The sequence below is a fragment of the Argiope bruennichi genome, chromosome 8, assembly GCF_947563725.1.
Source record: "Argiope bruennichi chromosome 8, qqArgBrue1.1, whole genome shotgun sequence".
Lineage (NCBI taxonomy): Eukaryota > Metazoa > Arthropoda > Arachnida > Araneae > Araneidae > Argiope > Argiope bruennichi.
Window position 1 is genome coordinate 97,442,772 of NC_079158.1, and position 16,615 is coordinate 97,459,386.

At 25.7% G+C, this 16,615-nt stretch overlaps 2 protein-coding genes across 5 annotated transcripts in view; one reads left to right on the forward strand and one right to left on the reverse strand.

Moving 5' to 3' along the window:
- Positions 1–2,422: 2,422 nt before the first annotated feature.
- LOC129981177 (mediator of RNA polymerase II transcription subunit 27-like) lies at positions 2,423–15,664 on the reverse strand. The gene is made up of 8 exons (XM_056091894.1): positions 15,282–15,664; positions 13,948–14,092; positions 11,552–11,679; positions 10,948–11,041; positions 7,099–7,206; positions 6,775–6,816; positions 4,307–4,384; positions 2,423–3,906 (listed from the first exon to the last, which is right to left on the reverse strand). The coding sequence occupies exons 1-8, from the start codon at positions 15,470–15,472 to the stop codon at positions 3,772–3,774; spliced, it is 921 nt and encodes a 306-aa protein (XP_055947869.1). The 5' UTR covers positions 15,473–15,664; the 3' UTR covers positions 2,423–3,771.
- A 263-nt stretch (positions 15,665–15,927) lies between these two features.
- The window catches only part of LOC129981083 (endoribonuclease Dicer-like), a 36,397-nt gene continuing 35,709 nt past the window's right edge, over positions 15,928–16,615 (forward strand). For all 4 annotated transcript variants that reach the window (XM_056091732.1, XM_056091734.1, XM_056091731.1 and 1 more), the window contains exon 1: positions 15,928–16,170. The gene's annotated coding sequence lies outside the window, so the exon portion shown is untranslated. The remainder of the gene's footprint in view (positions 16,171–16,615) is intronic.

Genomic DNA, 16,615 nt, shown 5'->3' on the forward strand with positions numbered 1-16,615 from the left:
AAACTAAACAAAATGATAAGAAAAAGAATCTAAATTTCTAGAAACAGTATTAAAAAAAGTATTTCAAATATCATTTAAAGGTAGTTATCAGAATTTGTTAACTACAAAATTTTTTAAAGAGTACAAATTTCTTTTTGTGAGGTCCCACCCTTCCTTATAATGATAGTAAATTAAAATTTGTAATCAGAAAGCAATATAAAAAGCTAATGTCCATTATCAATTAAAAAAGATTAATTTGAACTGGACAAAAAATATTTCTCTACATAAAATTAATCAATTGCTTTATTCAATTGAAGGAAATGAAGCATAAGTTGAAATATATAATAAAAATTGTATAACATCAAATTGAAGGTAAATGAAAACCTATATTATAATTAATATAGCTAAAACATCAGAAATAGTAAAAATGGGATTTTGATTTACGTTTCAAAGAAAGAAATTGTGGAAAGGAAATGTGATGGAACAACAAAATTAGTTTGATTTTGCTTTATAATAATGAAAGCTATTACCACAAAACTTCAAAAAAAAAAAAAAAAAAAAAGCTAAAATTATGTAAAAAAAAAATATGGCAATTAAATCAACACTATTAAAAAGACAATTATTTAAAATGGTATAAAAATAGTTTTTGAGAATTAATAATTTAAAAATTTAGTTTAGTTATATTAACGTCCTGTTTTAAACCAACACTACAGCTATTTTCGGACAGACCTTCCAATTTTGAACCACGGTCAGTTGACGAGGATGACACCTGAGCTGGCACCCCCTCTCCACACCACACCAGTGGAAAGACATTTGCCCCTGACTAATTTAACATGCACCAGACCCATTTACACAACTCTTCTTCAATGGAATCGGGTCATGAACCTAAAATCCTTCGGTTCCAAAGCCGGGACTTACCACCAGGCCACCGCGGCCCATAATAATTTCTGAAGATATTAGGTCAATGGTTGGATAGCTGATAATAAATTCGCGAACCCATCGAGTTTAAAGTGTATACGCTTCTTATATTAAGGTTGGGACAGTTGCGATTTTACAATTAAGCAAATGACTAGGTGTACCACAACAATGGAAAGTCATTCCATCAGATAAAACTCAGTTTTCATAATCAGTTCTAAATTGCAATATGTATTTAACTTAAATTGTAAATGTATCATCGAGTCATTTTTTAATTTGTGCATAAATAATGAGGTAATGAAAAGCATTTTAAAATGTTTTCCATTTTTGCAAGCACATTTCATATCATTAAATTATATATGCTATATTAATCCTATAAGTCATAAGAGATACTAATTGCTTGCTCTTGGCATTTTTTAAAATTACTTTCCCTAAAACAGCATTAATCAATTATTTACCATTATTTCTTTTTAAGAATGAATGTTTATTTATTTCTTCTTGAGCAATTAGTTTAGCTTTTATAATTGTAAAATGTTAAATTTTATAAAATTTATAATCATATTAAAAGTAATTTTTCTCATTGAAAGTTAGTAAATTCTAATCAAGAAATTTCCAAATAGAGCTTTCTTCTACATTTCAATCATATTAAATTAATACAATAATTTTGACATATAATAGATTAACACAAATGATTAGCATCTTGTTTAGATATTTCAAAATATAAACTGGCATCCTTTTTAGTGAACTGTTACAACAGAAAAATATAATATTATAGGAAAAGGGTATCTTTAGTATAATTTGTTTCTTAGTTAAGCTGAAAACTATGATAAAAGCTTCACTCCCCCCCCCCCTTTCCCTATAGAGATGATACATCCTGTATTTTATTTCTTCAATCTGAAAACGATTATAAGCATTAATGATTTCATAAATCTTTTTAAACAAGAAATCAATATTCTAATTAGCATTTACATGTTTGATCAAAGTTTATTGAATTAATTACCAGAGGATATTTTTAAGAAACAATATTCAAAGTTCAACAATCTCTTCCACGATAGTCTGAGTTCTTATATCTTAATAAATACTACTCCAATTTAAGAAAGAGAACTTGCAAAATCACTGAAAGGCAATTTTAAATGGCACATTTAAGATTTAAATATCTATATAAATATATATCACATAAATATATATTCAAATGCAAAATGGTCCTTTTTTTTTTTTCTTTAACTTATTCTTAGAAAATTTATTGAGTTTATTTGAATCAAATTCTGAGTCACAAGGTAACCAGCAATCCCCATGGCAATCAATCACATTTTCTTTTCATAACAACACACTAAATCCAATCATTGTTAATACTATATTGTCATATTCTATTTATGTAATATCAAAAATGTTAATGGAATATAGATTATTAAATATCATTCAATAAAACAGAATAACTAATCTATTATTATATACAAAATTTATGCTTTAAATATATTCAGAAATGATACAAAAATAAGTTTTAATCTTTTGTTAGATTTTAGCTAAGTATAAGTAGACTGCTGTTATGAGATGTGATATGTATGTATGATACTTAATTTTTCAAAACAATATTTTTGATTTAAAAAAAGAAAATACAGAACCTTTGGGAACATTTTGAAAAAACACAAGGAATATTTAGGAATTGATTTTTTTATTTTAAACAATGATCAGATGATAAGGATTATTTCTGGGCTTATTTCTTCTCCAAATTTCAACATCATATCAGCAGGGCATTCAACCCACTAAGTCATATTAAATCTGCACCAGGTCAACATGCACAATAGATCTTTTTTGGATATGGGTTTCAAATAAAGATCTCTGTGGTCCTGGTTCTGATATCTTAATACTAAGGCACACACAAAATAAATATTCACATTAAATTTACACTAAATGAGATAGCTATTTGACTAAAACAAATGAAAAGAAAACACTGTAATGCAGCAAAAATTTTCTTTGTGGTGGCAATCATATAACACCTTCTCATAGAAAAAAAAGTACTGAGGCTGAATCCAGCTAAAAAATTTTTTTCTCCCCCCACCCCCTTAGATAGCTTTACTTTTTTATCAGTTTGACTTTCCAAACTTGAAAAGTTATGCCCATGTATATAAATAATTGTAATCTGAATTTTAAAAAATATCTTCAGATCAACTACTGTAATTTTCATTAATCTTGTGGATCATAAGCTATAGGACATAATTTTAAACAACCATAAAGGCACACAATGTCTTCAAAATATTATACTGCATTCAACAAAATCATGGAAATATCATAAAATATCTTGTACTAATAAAGAAAAGAAAAAACAAAACAAACAATACACCTTCAATAGTTGAGAAACTTAGAAATTAAAAATAAAATGTTTTAACAATAATGTCATTTTGAAGTTTTGTATGTACTTGTATACAGATTTCCATTATCATATTTCTTATAAAATGGTATTTAATGGCTGTAATATCAACTAAAAATACCTTATATCATATCTTAAAAAAAATAGAATTCTGAGAGGACACATGATAAATAAATAGCTGAGTACAATAAAATAATGAGATTTACTGAATTACTATGGAAGAATCGGCAATTTTGTATTCTGAGATTACACGTAGAGATAAGTGGTAGATAAATAACTTTATTAAATAAATATTTTACAAAAGGTATAATTTTTAATGTTTCATGGATTCAAAGCACTTAAATACAATTTAACATAAAATATTTTTGAAAAACAATAATGATTTAAATCAAACAATGGAATATAAATTTAAAAAAAAAACAATTGCTTATTTTAATGAGAATGACAGTGTAAAAATATATACATATACAAATGCATGCATACACATGATACAAACAAAGGCACTTATTTTATGGTTTACAGGATTCATGATAAACATCTAAGTTTCTGACATCCCTCCAGGTTGGAGGCATATTATTATGAAGTCTATTGCCGCATTTACGGCACGGTGCAGTAAATAAAGTTCCGTAACTTCTCAGCCATGTCTACAAAAATATAAAAAATTAATAAAAATCCATCCATAAAAAAATAATCCAACAAATTTCTTAAATTTAAACTAAAAGTGTAACTGATTTTTAAAGCATATGCATTTTCAAATTAAGGGAAAAAAATAATATTTGCAATAAACTGATGCCCAATTAAAAAGCATAAAATTTAGGAAAAATGGCAGAGCAATCAAATTTGCAAAGAGGATTAAAGTACAGATGAATATGCAAAATATTTATATTTAGGTTAGAAATAAAGCATGAATATAATAGTTAAAAAATGAAAGTATGCCTCATCCAAGATGATTTGGTGATTATATTATTAAATATTCTGAAAAAATATGAAAGTACTCAGAAGAACCTCTCATTGATAGTACACTAAAGCAACCAAAGTACATACCAAAAAAGATCGAACTGCAAGCTCAGGGAGATTTGGAGAGTAAAAATGCAACATGGCAGCATTTGCATGCTCAGTAACCTAAAAAGATTAAAATAAATCATCATAAAAAAATCCTTGAAACAAGGGGGAAGGATCTTATTATTTAAAAGTTAGAAACTGTTAAACAGAAATAATTTTAAATTAAAAGTGAAACATTAAGCAACTTGTTCAAAAAAATTTATGTTACAAAGTGTGGATTATTTAGTCAAATGGAAACCATTTGTTTAATTAACAGATACTCAGATAACAGAAACTAAATACATTGTAAAGATAATTATGATTAAATAATGCAGAATTATTTAAGTAATTTCCTCACAAAAATTTTTTTTCATCATATGCTGCATCCTAAAAAAAGTAGAACAAGCATTTATCTTAATTATTGAAATTAAGCAGAAACTTCTATTTACAAAGCGTCATCAGATTAAGTATCTAAAAGCATGAAAATATTTTTACCTCTGTAGAAACTGATAATAAAAAGTAACAGAAATTAAATTTTTCACATCTACATTGAAAAAAAAATGTCAATGTGTAAAATGTCTCTCATACACTCATAAATAGGGACACAAAGTTTCATTTTTCAACCAGCAAATTTGCTGTGATCCTAAAATCAAATTTATAGACTTAGAAAACTTTTTCATACTTCAAATTAGGGTTCAACATGTCTTTTAAATTCTTTTTGATGGACAATATATATATCATAAGGTTATTAAAAAAGCATAATTATACATTTATTAAGTTTCTTTAAATTTTGAAAAATATTCAAAAATGCTCAAATAAAACATGAATTGTACTGGAAAAGAACAATTTAAAATGAATATCTTTGAGACCAATACAAAGTTTATTCTTTGAGCAATAATTACATATATGTGATCCAGTTTATTATTTGTGACATTAAGACAGGCTTCTTCAATTTGTTATCAAAGATCTACTAGGATTACAAGAAATATTTTATATACAGAAGAACATATGAAACCCCATTATGTTAAGAATTCAGTTAACCACGTGGTCTTCCTGGACGAAGCTAGCTGCCAATCATGTAAATATCACGTGTTCTCACTGTTGATGATAGTATATTTTTTTTCCAGTAGAAGCGAATTTGACTTCAGTACTAGGGGGAGTGTGATCTAGTCAAACTATAAGACTCTTGACACTGATCATGATTTGACAGTCTATGGTCATGGACTCCACAAATGCTAAATGAATGCTGTATTCTCTACACTGCCATTTTTAGAATGATAAGTTCCCAACTGATTATTCAAACTTTAACATGATGGTAACTTAAAAAATAAATAAACCAAAATGTCAATCACATGTACAAAGATTTTTCCTTAATGAGGAAGTAAGAATCCTATTATTTGTAATCAGTAAACCATTCTGCAAACGCATTTCCAAAAACAATGCTCAAAATTCAACAAATGATGTTAATATTTCTCTGAACTAGGTTGGAATTATGATTGGAACTAGGTTGGAATTATGATCAGAACTAGGTCGGAATATAAAGTAGCAACATTTTAAAATGTTCCTAATTATTGAAATATATCATGCTATTAAAAGCTTAATATCACTTAAACAATTGCAAGCATTTTTTTCTCCAATGTTCCACTGTTTCTCAGAGATATCTTAAATGTTAAGTTTCCCAATTTTCAATGTAATGATTATTTATATAAAAATCTGAATGTAATAAATGTTACCATCTAAATTTGTTATATATCCCTCTAAATTTTAAGAAAATCATATCTCAGTAAATGTTAAAGGTAAGAAAGTGAAACTTTATGAGCGCACAGATAAATGTAATTCTTTGGGCAACAAAGGCCATATAAAAATTTAATTTTTTAAAAACCATTTATTATCGATCTCCATAGATACCAAAGTGTTTTCATACATATGTCTATTTTATTTAATGAAACTATGTAACCAGAAGTGCATTTCTAGGTGCAATATTTCAGAAAATAAACACTTTACCACTTTTTTCAGATATCCTGTATAGCAAAAGTTTTAAAACTGACATTTTGTCAGAAATTGATAACTTTTAATCTTTACAGAAAATCAAAAAACTATTAGCAATTAGCATAATAAATGCATTTACTTATGCATGCATCCAAATTTAATTTAAAAGAAATATATAAGACAAAAATTTAATTTTCAATCACTAACTTAAATCACATACATAGATGTCTTTCTAACTTTCATTTATATACCATCAAACAAAAAAATATAATTACAGAACTATTGTGCTAAAATATGAAAATAAAAATTTAAAAATAAAATTAACAATTAAACAATATTTAAAAATAAAATGTAAGTTAAAATTTGTTATATTTCAAAAGCAAATTGTAAATCAAAATTTTAAATAGAAAAAATTATGAAAACTTCATTAAAGAGATCTAAAAAAAAAAAAAAGACGGCAACATTATTAATAAATAACTAACCTTCTGAAAGACTAAATATCGGGATCCTGACCACATATCCAACTGAAAAAGAAAATATATCATGATTATTTAAATACTAATATTTTTGAAGTTTAATGGATATTTGAATTTTTTCAGTTTGTTGTATATATATATATATATATATATATATATATATAATGAACACACTGAACAGAAACAAAAATGAAATTCTTCAAAAGAAAAAATCTTTTTGCTTCTAAGTTTTGCTCTCTCCAAATTAAATAATTATTTACATTTCACAAAAATAGCATTTATAAGGGGAAAAAATCAGGAATATCTAATAAATCAGAAATTAAAACATACCTTATCATTATCAGTATAGAAATCTTCATTATATCCTTTTACAATAACCCAATCAATAATTAAACCTCTTAACATAATGAGTGCTTTTAGAGTACGTGCAACAGAAACCTATATTTAAAAAAAATAAAAAGATAAAATTAAACACTGTTAGAATTGCAGCCGTAATTTCAAAAAATAATTATAATAAATACATCCTTATACATTAAATCATGATTTTCATACTTTTTTTTTTTTTAATTTTGTAGCTAACGAAAAAAAAAAAAAAAAACTTTTGACAAAATATATGATTAAAATTCATTATATTTACTCAAGTTCTGTTATAAATTATTTAATCAATGAAAATATTCATCTTTCACATCATTTTCAATTTGTTTTTTCTTGAAATTACGCCCTGTCCCATGAAAACTATAAAGCCAATGCTGATTACACAACATAGACATCTTGTCAAAACCATCTGATCCAATGATAATTAAAATTATCTGAACCAATCCTACTGGCATCAAACAAAAGAATTTAACCATATTGCTAAATGTCAACAGGTTAATATATTTAAAATATTACTAAAAATTGCATTACATTTTTCACATTTGCAAAACTTGAAGCATTTATTCTGAATTTTGTAAATGTTTAGAATATAAATATGATAAATTATTCAAAAAACATAACTTATAAAAATACAAAAAAAAAAAAAAAAAATCATATTTCTTAATGAAAAAATATGTTTGATTAATTGGGAATGGGGGAGGTGTATTTGTCCTCATTTTTTTTGCTTTCATTTCACTCTTGAAAATTGAAATATTAGTAAATATTTATGCTAATTAATATACAATAGTTTTGTAGAGATTTTAACTTGATACTATAGCCAAAAATTAATGAGTGAAATAAAACCAATCTGCTATGCTTTTTTAGATTACAAAGCTTAACATCATCTAAGAATAAAAAAATATACAAATTTGATATAATGAATTATGAATAAAAAATATGAACTAATTGTGAAACTAAATAATAATTGTAACTTTGGCCCTATATATAAATGCTAACATTGTTTGAATACACTGACAATACATGAAAAAGATTATATAAAAATTCTACAAAGAAAACTTAAACAAATGAAATAGTGCAAAAATACACTCAATAACTTATTGTGTAGGATATAGTGTTGAAAAAAAATAGCAGAAATTATACCAAGTAACATTGATAATGAATATATATATATATATATATATAACCAACATGCTCAAATAAATCTATCTACCATTATTATGTCTAATAAAATGAGCATTTTATCCTAATATATCGTGAACACTGGAATACTCAGGGAATGATTTTCTTCACGAGTTCATATCTCTACTAATAAAGAAGACTGTGTAAATGTTGGAACTATGCAAGGCATATTGTTCCAACAAGAGCTAGCAAATATAACAAGGATATACTTTGAAAAGTGGAAATGTGCACTAAAAAGCTATGCAAGATTTTTGTATTTTTCTGTAATAACTGGAAAATATTAGTGCAAAAAAATGATTTAAAAAATTGTTTTTCTAATGAAGTCAATTTAGTTGTCATACAGGTGCTTCCTGAATTTCAGAAATTTTATTAAAACTGATTTTTTTGATTAATTAATAGCAATTAATTTCATTTTCATTATTCATTCAAATGATTTTTTTTCCACTGAAAAAAAATTATGGAAGAAATATTATATTTAAGATCAGTATAGTTTACATGATGCAATGATGTATCAAAATAAATGCTCAATTAGGAACAGATTACAGAATACAAGACAAATTTTTAATGATACTATAATGTCACGGGACTTAATTCCTTTATATAAGTTTATGTACACAATAAACAGAACGCATGCAAGTTTTAATTTGATGTTTAAATATACTTTATTGATGGAAAATAAGCAACAAATTAAGCAGAAAAAATTTAAATGAAATTGAACACATTAATATTCTGGCAAATCAGTTGATAACTAATTAAAAGCAACTGATTTTAAATAATAAATGACCAACTGTTTTAGAAATGTTTTTTCTTATTTAGATAGGAGATAAATTTTTATCAAAATCAAAAATGACTTGACAAATATGCTTATTTAAAATACAAACTTAGTGAGTTTTTCTACTATGCTTAAAAGAAAAATTATCCATTGTGATATAGGAATATTCTTCAAAAAAGTTTATTGTACAATTTGTGTTACTTGATTCATATTATTTCATTCAATAATTTAGAAGTATATTTCATTGACATAAATGAATTTTATTTCAGTTGGACACAAATTATTAAACGCTATAGAAAAATTTTCATATGAAAAAAAAATCAAATCAGTGTAAAAATAATAATTTAAACTTTATATTATAATAAAACAAAATAAAGCTTTTTTTTAAATTAGAAAAACTAACTTTCTAATATTCAATTCATTATAATAAACTAAATACAAACATATTTCTAAACAATAAATATACAAAATCCTACCTATATATTTGACAGGAATATTGAATAAGTTTTATGAATCCACCATAAAATTCTCATATTTTTTTAATTTAGAAATAAATATAATTATAATAACAAACCAGGCCATGACTCAAAATGAATATATGTACAAAATTTCAAAGATTTCAATCCAGCAAAGAAAAAAATAAATAAAAATAAAAACATCAGAGATAAGCAAATCCTCCTTAACTTAACATGTGATTATATATTTTGATCTTGTTATGTTGAACAGATAGTTCTTTTTAAATAAATTAATATTAAACACACATGTAATCAAAAAAATTGTAGACTGAAGAAATTTTTACCAGCAGATTTTTAAGAAACAATCATATTAATTAATTAATGTGTTAAAGGTAATTATAATATAAATCATTTCTCATATATCATGTGCAAAATATTTTTACTTTAAATCACAATAATATATGAAATATGCAAAAGAATAACATATTAGAATACATAAATATCTAAAATGCATTCAATTTAGCACCTGTAGTGTTGGCATGCAACAGGTCAGACTATTGGATCTAGAAGAACCAAATTTAGTAGGAATATAGTTTGGAAGATTGGAATCTGCAACTGGATGAAATTTTTAATAATTAACTAGAATTTTGATTAATTAAGATTAAGGAAGATTTTTTTCTGCAATAACTTTGGGAAACATATCAAAATAATTTATATTATAAAAGAATGCCATTTAAAATGTACAAATTTAGCTGTAATGAATCCCCCCCCCCTGAAATTTGGCAATTAAAAAAAATCTTCACAATTTTCAAGATTAGAAAATTAAATTACAATGAAATTCTGTTTCCATTGTTTCACTCAGTGTTATTTTACTTCACTTGTCAATAATCAAAGAAAATTCCCTCCCCCCCCCCATTTATATGAGAAGTCACAAAGTTAAATTACAGCTCCACAAAAGTTAAAGTTAAAAAACAATTCTACAAAAGATATAGATTATTAAGGCACTTAAGTTTGTACCAGTAATATGATGTCATAGGACCTAACTCAGTTAAGAAGGGTCAAATACATAAAATAAGCTAGGAGTAAATGTACTAAAACAATGTGATTTAAATATCTATTATAATATGATGCTTAAAATGTTTTTGTTGAGAAAATCAAGTATGCATAAGAGATTTAATAAAAGTCAAATACAGTTAACAGACATGGTGAATACCTTCCTACCAATGATTTTATTATGAACATAAAAGTTAATGCTAATGATTTTATAATTGAACATAAAAGTTAATTGGTGAAATTCCTTAAAATAAGAAAACATATAAATCATGAACCTTTTAAAGTAATTACAATAATAAAAAAAGAAAGTAAGAAAACCGTATGAACACAAATATATCTCTTTACCATTATTATGGTTGAAGTGCCATAAGGTTTAATAACTTGCATTTCTATGTCTGGAAATATTCGAGTTAAATGAGAGGCTGTCTGATCAACAAACCTGGAATAAAATGGCAGACACAAAATAGATCAAAGATGAATTGGAGTTTATTATTTTAATAGCAAACTTTATATTAATATAAAAGCCATAAAAAAACAATGATTTTTTTTAACATCTTGACTTTTTCAGAAAAAAATTAATGTAGCATCTCTGAACAAACTTACAGAGTTAATCTTATAGCAAATCAAATGATAAATAATATTATGACAATGTTTAACACTATGATAGTAAACTTCAAGCCAATTACATTGGCTAGTAATGTCAATTCAAAACAGTTTACAAACTGATTCTCCAGGTTACCATTATTTGTTACTTTTGACAGAAGAGAAGTGCTCAACACTGGAAATTGAATATATATATCTAATATCAGTCAATAATATAACAATCACAATTAAGCAGCAATTAAAACAAATTCTTTTTGCTAAATCCAGTGAAAATAAAAGAAAGAAAAAAAAGCATTGAAAGAAATAATTTATTCAAATAGAACTAAGCATTACAAGCTCTACTTACTGAGGAGGAAGGTTATGACCTGTAGGTTTTGTTCTTAATTGTTTTGAAGGTGTCAATGGGCTGAAGTGTGCTCTTTTTAGAGAATTTTGAGAGAAAATACTGGTTGCATGAGTACTCAGCTCATAAACCTAAAAATAAAAGGTATTTTTCAAAAGAATGAAATAAAAAATATACAAAATATTTATAATATTAAAAATTTAGTTCTGGAATGATTTTTTTTTTTAAATTTTTTATATTTATTTTATTTATATTATTACTCTACATTCACTCTTTCACATCCCATAATGAATTTTAAAAAATATATCTGATTAAAAAACTAAAATGAAAACAATAGTTAAAACCAATTTCAGAGATGAGCAAATGATAAATAATGCATAATATTGTTTTCAATAAATGGAAAGCAGCAGGTATCAAGCAGGTATTGGAAATATAATTGTTGTAGAAAATAAAATGTTAACATGACTAAAATGTTTTAAACACAAATTTAATAAGACTAAAATTGAATAGATAGAAGTATATAGACTATTTTTCCTTCTCTTAAAGGATGTGAAGTAAACCTCCTTAATTTATTTTTCTAATATATTCTAATTTAGTTAGATTAATGTCCTGTTTGAACTGCTATAAGATAAAATACATCAGCAAGCATTGTTATTATTATTTCTAAATGAAGAGAAAGCTCCTCCCTCATATTAATCTGTCCTATCCTGTTTACTTTATAGTCTTATCTCAAACAGGGCATCACTTATGACTTTCTAATCTTCAATCCAAGTACTGCCATCAGCAGTGACAATTTATCTATTATAACAACAGAGTTGCAGTCCTTCCTATAATTATCCTTTATAATAATATAAGGATAATAACATTCTACAAATTTCTCACACTGAGAGTTTTATGAAAAATGCTAAAAAAGAAACAATAAGAAAAAATAAATAAATAAATAAATACATAACTTCTGATCTTTTGATAAGGAATACAAAATTCCACTATTAGCAGTGACAGTTCACTTGTTAGGTCTGCAGAGCTGTAATCCCACAGCACTACCAACATTATTTTTAAAAATTTGTTGCTTCATTAATTTTATTCCATTAAATTAATTTTTTTTTTCATGTTGAAAGTTTAACAAATAATGAGAATGAAGAATGCAAAAAAAAAAAAAAAAAAAAGAATCAGCAAGCAAGAAATGGAAAGTCTGGGTTGTATGGAAATTTGCACTCGATACATTGAAATTCACTTACTGCACATTGTTAACTGACAGATCAAAAAGAGCTTTTTCTGTTCTTGTGTTCAGTAGTTACTCGATAAAGATTTCTGTAGTCCAGGTTTATCAAATAAAAGTAAGTTCACTCTATAAATTTTTTCTGTCATTTACTTTGATTTTGATTAAATAGAACCACATATAGCTTGATAAATATTTGTTTTCTTTCAATATAAATCACTCATTGAAAAAAGTAGATATAACATTAATTTTCTTAAATACAATTAAGATTATCACAATTAAAATTTGAGCAACTAAAAGACAAAGAGAGGTTTTAATTTTATATTTGAATTGCTTTCTATCATGAATTTTTTTTCTTCCACCACTGTTTATTTCTAAGCCCATGAGCCAGCAATAGCAGACAAATCATAACTGCTTAGCAAATATAATAAAATAAAATGTATTGTGTTTATTTTCTCACTTTTTTAATAATAAAAGATAAATATATAAAACCCACACATAAAATTTTGGGCACTGATCTTAAATAGATTTCACAATATTTACAATCCAAAACAGAGGCATCTCGGGGATGAGGAATTGGATAAAAATATTGTTTTCCTGGAGAGTTAGCAAACATATTCTAATTAGATTGATCTCATTTTCAAAAATGAAATGAATCTCCTTGTTATTGCTCTAGAGCAGGAGTTCATGATGGGCCTGTGATGGCATTTCATAAATGACCACAGAGCCCATATAATTATTGTAGAGGAAATCATATAATACTAGAATGAATAAGCTAGATGGGTAAATATAATATATTTATATATTATATTTATAATACTTACTTATAGACTTTTTTCTTAGAAACCCACAGTTCTAAACATCAATTTCTTCAAATTCATAATTAAACTAAATACTTAGTTAAATTAAATCATGGAACATAATCTGTTAAAAATACTACAATTATAAACAAAATAAGCATATAAAGCATAAATCTGGATCTATAGAATTTGTAATAAAGAAAATTGTTTTTAAAATGTCAACAAACTCTCATGTTTAAAATATTTTAAAGTAAAATGAGGCACACAATTTATGAATATCAATATCCTTAAATGATAAAAGGAAAGAGGCAGTTTGTCTCTAAATAATCTAATAAAACAAAAGATTTAAAACAGAAAAATACACACATAATCTAACATACTTTATCAAACCAACGATGTGACTTTATTAATTCAGAGTACAGAGGAGTTTTCTCATATGCCGGATCTTGACTTAGCAGACCAGAATTCCCAAGATTTAAAGGAGGATTCGGAGAACCTAGTAGAGTTCCAGCAGTTTCCAATTCCCTAAAAATACATAAAAATTTTATTTCAGTAACTTGTATATATCTATCAGGTCTTTTCAAAATCCATACCATCCAAAAAATAAATAAATAAAACTTAAGGACTTTTTGAATATAATGCTATAATATTTATTTAACAGAAGAAAAAAATTTAAATCTTTTGGTTAAAAAAAAAAGAGAGAGAGAGAGAGAAATGATAGAAATAAAAAGTAAAACAATAATCAATTCTGATAACTTTTCATTCAATATTGTATGAATGAAGGAATTTTTTTTTCTATTGAGATGTCAAAATGAAACTTTCTATTTTATTAATAAACTTTTTTTGTTATTTAGGTGCAAATATATATGGATTCAACAAAAGACAAAATAAATAATTAATAATCTAATAAAAAATTTTATGCAGATTATGCTAGTTGTATATAAATTGTATGCCAGCAATTACCTTCCAGAGATGACCTGCTAATATGTCTTTTCACAGCTAATCTTTGCCAGTAGTATAAATACAAAAGTTACTAATGGTATGCAGTGAATATATATGGACAGTTTTTGCACACAATAAAAGTAAATCAAATATTGAATAGATATTTAAGTAATAATTCAAGAATAGGATAGTTTTGACAACAGTTTTCCCTCAAGAAACATTTTAACAACATTAGATAACATATCACTGACAACAATTAAATTTGACAGAAATAATATAATGGCTATGAGAGAAAAGTTATTTGAATACGATATATTTGATACTGAGCTTTAGAAAATTATAAATAGTTAATTTATTAATGAACATAATTCTTTATAAGAATTTCAATCCCAATAATATACTAATAATAATTTCAATTTTGCAGTACACTAACACACCATAAACAGAAACATTATTCAATAAGACTGTTTAATTCCTTAAGCATGCAACTAAGAAAATATACTGAAATATTTAAGACATAATATATTTTTGCTTTTTTCTTTTGGTGGAAATTACATGAAATTCTTCAGTGCTTTTACGAAATTTTTGAAAATATGATTGTGAAAAGAGGCCGTCAAAAATCACATATTTTGCTGGAAAATATTTAAATAAAGCATTAAACAAAGTAAGAATACTTACTTACCAATCTTTTGTTAATATGTTACATAAATAAAGATTATAATAGAATTTTTTTTATAATGCAAATTTGACATTAGAATAATCATCTACATACCTCATTCGAATTTTCACATTAGCAAGCGTCGCTTGCACTTCATTAATAAATTTTTCACGCTCTTCATCTCCATAAGCAGCTGTTGCACCATCACCAAGGAACTTAAAAACTTCTAAAACTGTACTTCTAAGAGCTCTAACAGCTTTAAGACCAGATTGCAAAGCATCTATATTAATTCCAACATCAACCATGATCTCGCAGAGTGTTTGCTATTCTTATTATGATAATCCAAGAGAACAGATTCCAATGGAAATTTATAAATGCTTAAATTGTAAAATTTTCTCCTTTATAATTTCGAATTTACTAATTTTGTAACTTAATTCATTCAAATGATTACCAATAGTGCATTTTAGCAACTGCACAGCATCAATTAATTGTTTACTATTCAGTAACTACAGTTACAGTCAGAAAAAAAATGGACAAGTAATGTGGAACATAAAGAGATATAAATATTATCTGCAACAAATGCCAGATAAAGTCAAAATGTGTATCGTTTCTGTTCAAAATCAGATAATTACATAAAATAATAGGATTTCATGATTTGGAATTGTAATTTCAGTGCAATTCAACGAACCGAATTCACATTTATACCTCATTTTTCATATCTGGCAATACTACTTTAAGTTTCGGTTTGCATTTCGCTGATTTCAAATTTACTTTTCCGAACCATAACTAAACGAAACTGTATGAGGATGAAATATATTATAAACCAGATTATACTGAGACCTCCCACTATAAAATGTTTGAGATTTGTGAAATCAGTATTAATTATATTTTTATTCGCACTTTGAACTGAACTCCCTGTAATGTAGTTCTTTAGGTCCATTTTATCTAATCATATTTGATAAAAGCATTCCTTTAAGTCAAAATCTGCCAAGTATAGGAAGCGGTAAGTATCTGTTTTATAATATAGGTCGAAATTATTTCATTCTTTTAAAATCTTATTGGTGCTGATAATTTAAATTAGCTATTGTGAGTAATAATATTACATAAATATGTTTAGTTAACCTTTCAGTCAATTACAATTTGTATGAATGCTAGAGAATATTTTTCAGATGAAAGAAGTGAGGCAGTCATCGCATTTTATATTTAAGTTATGAATTCCTTTGAATTTCAGTTTGTAGTTTCACTTCTTCATTTTTTGAGTCCTTCTCTATGAAAAAGCTCTGTCAGTGTAGGTCATTTCTTTCTGAAAATCGAGTTAATTTATTTAGTGCCTTGTAATTTTCAGATGCCCAAGATTCCAATTCTCAGTTTTATATAGTCAAAGCAGATGCAGGGACAGCTTTAGGAGGTGCACAGGGTCCATTTGGAAAAAATATTAATTAGCCAAC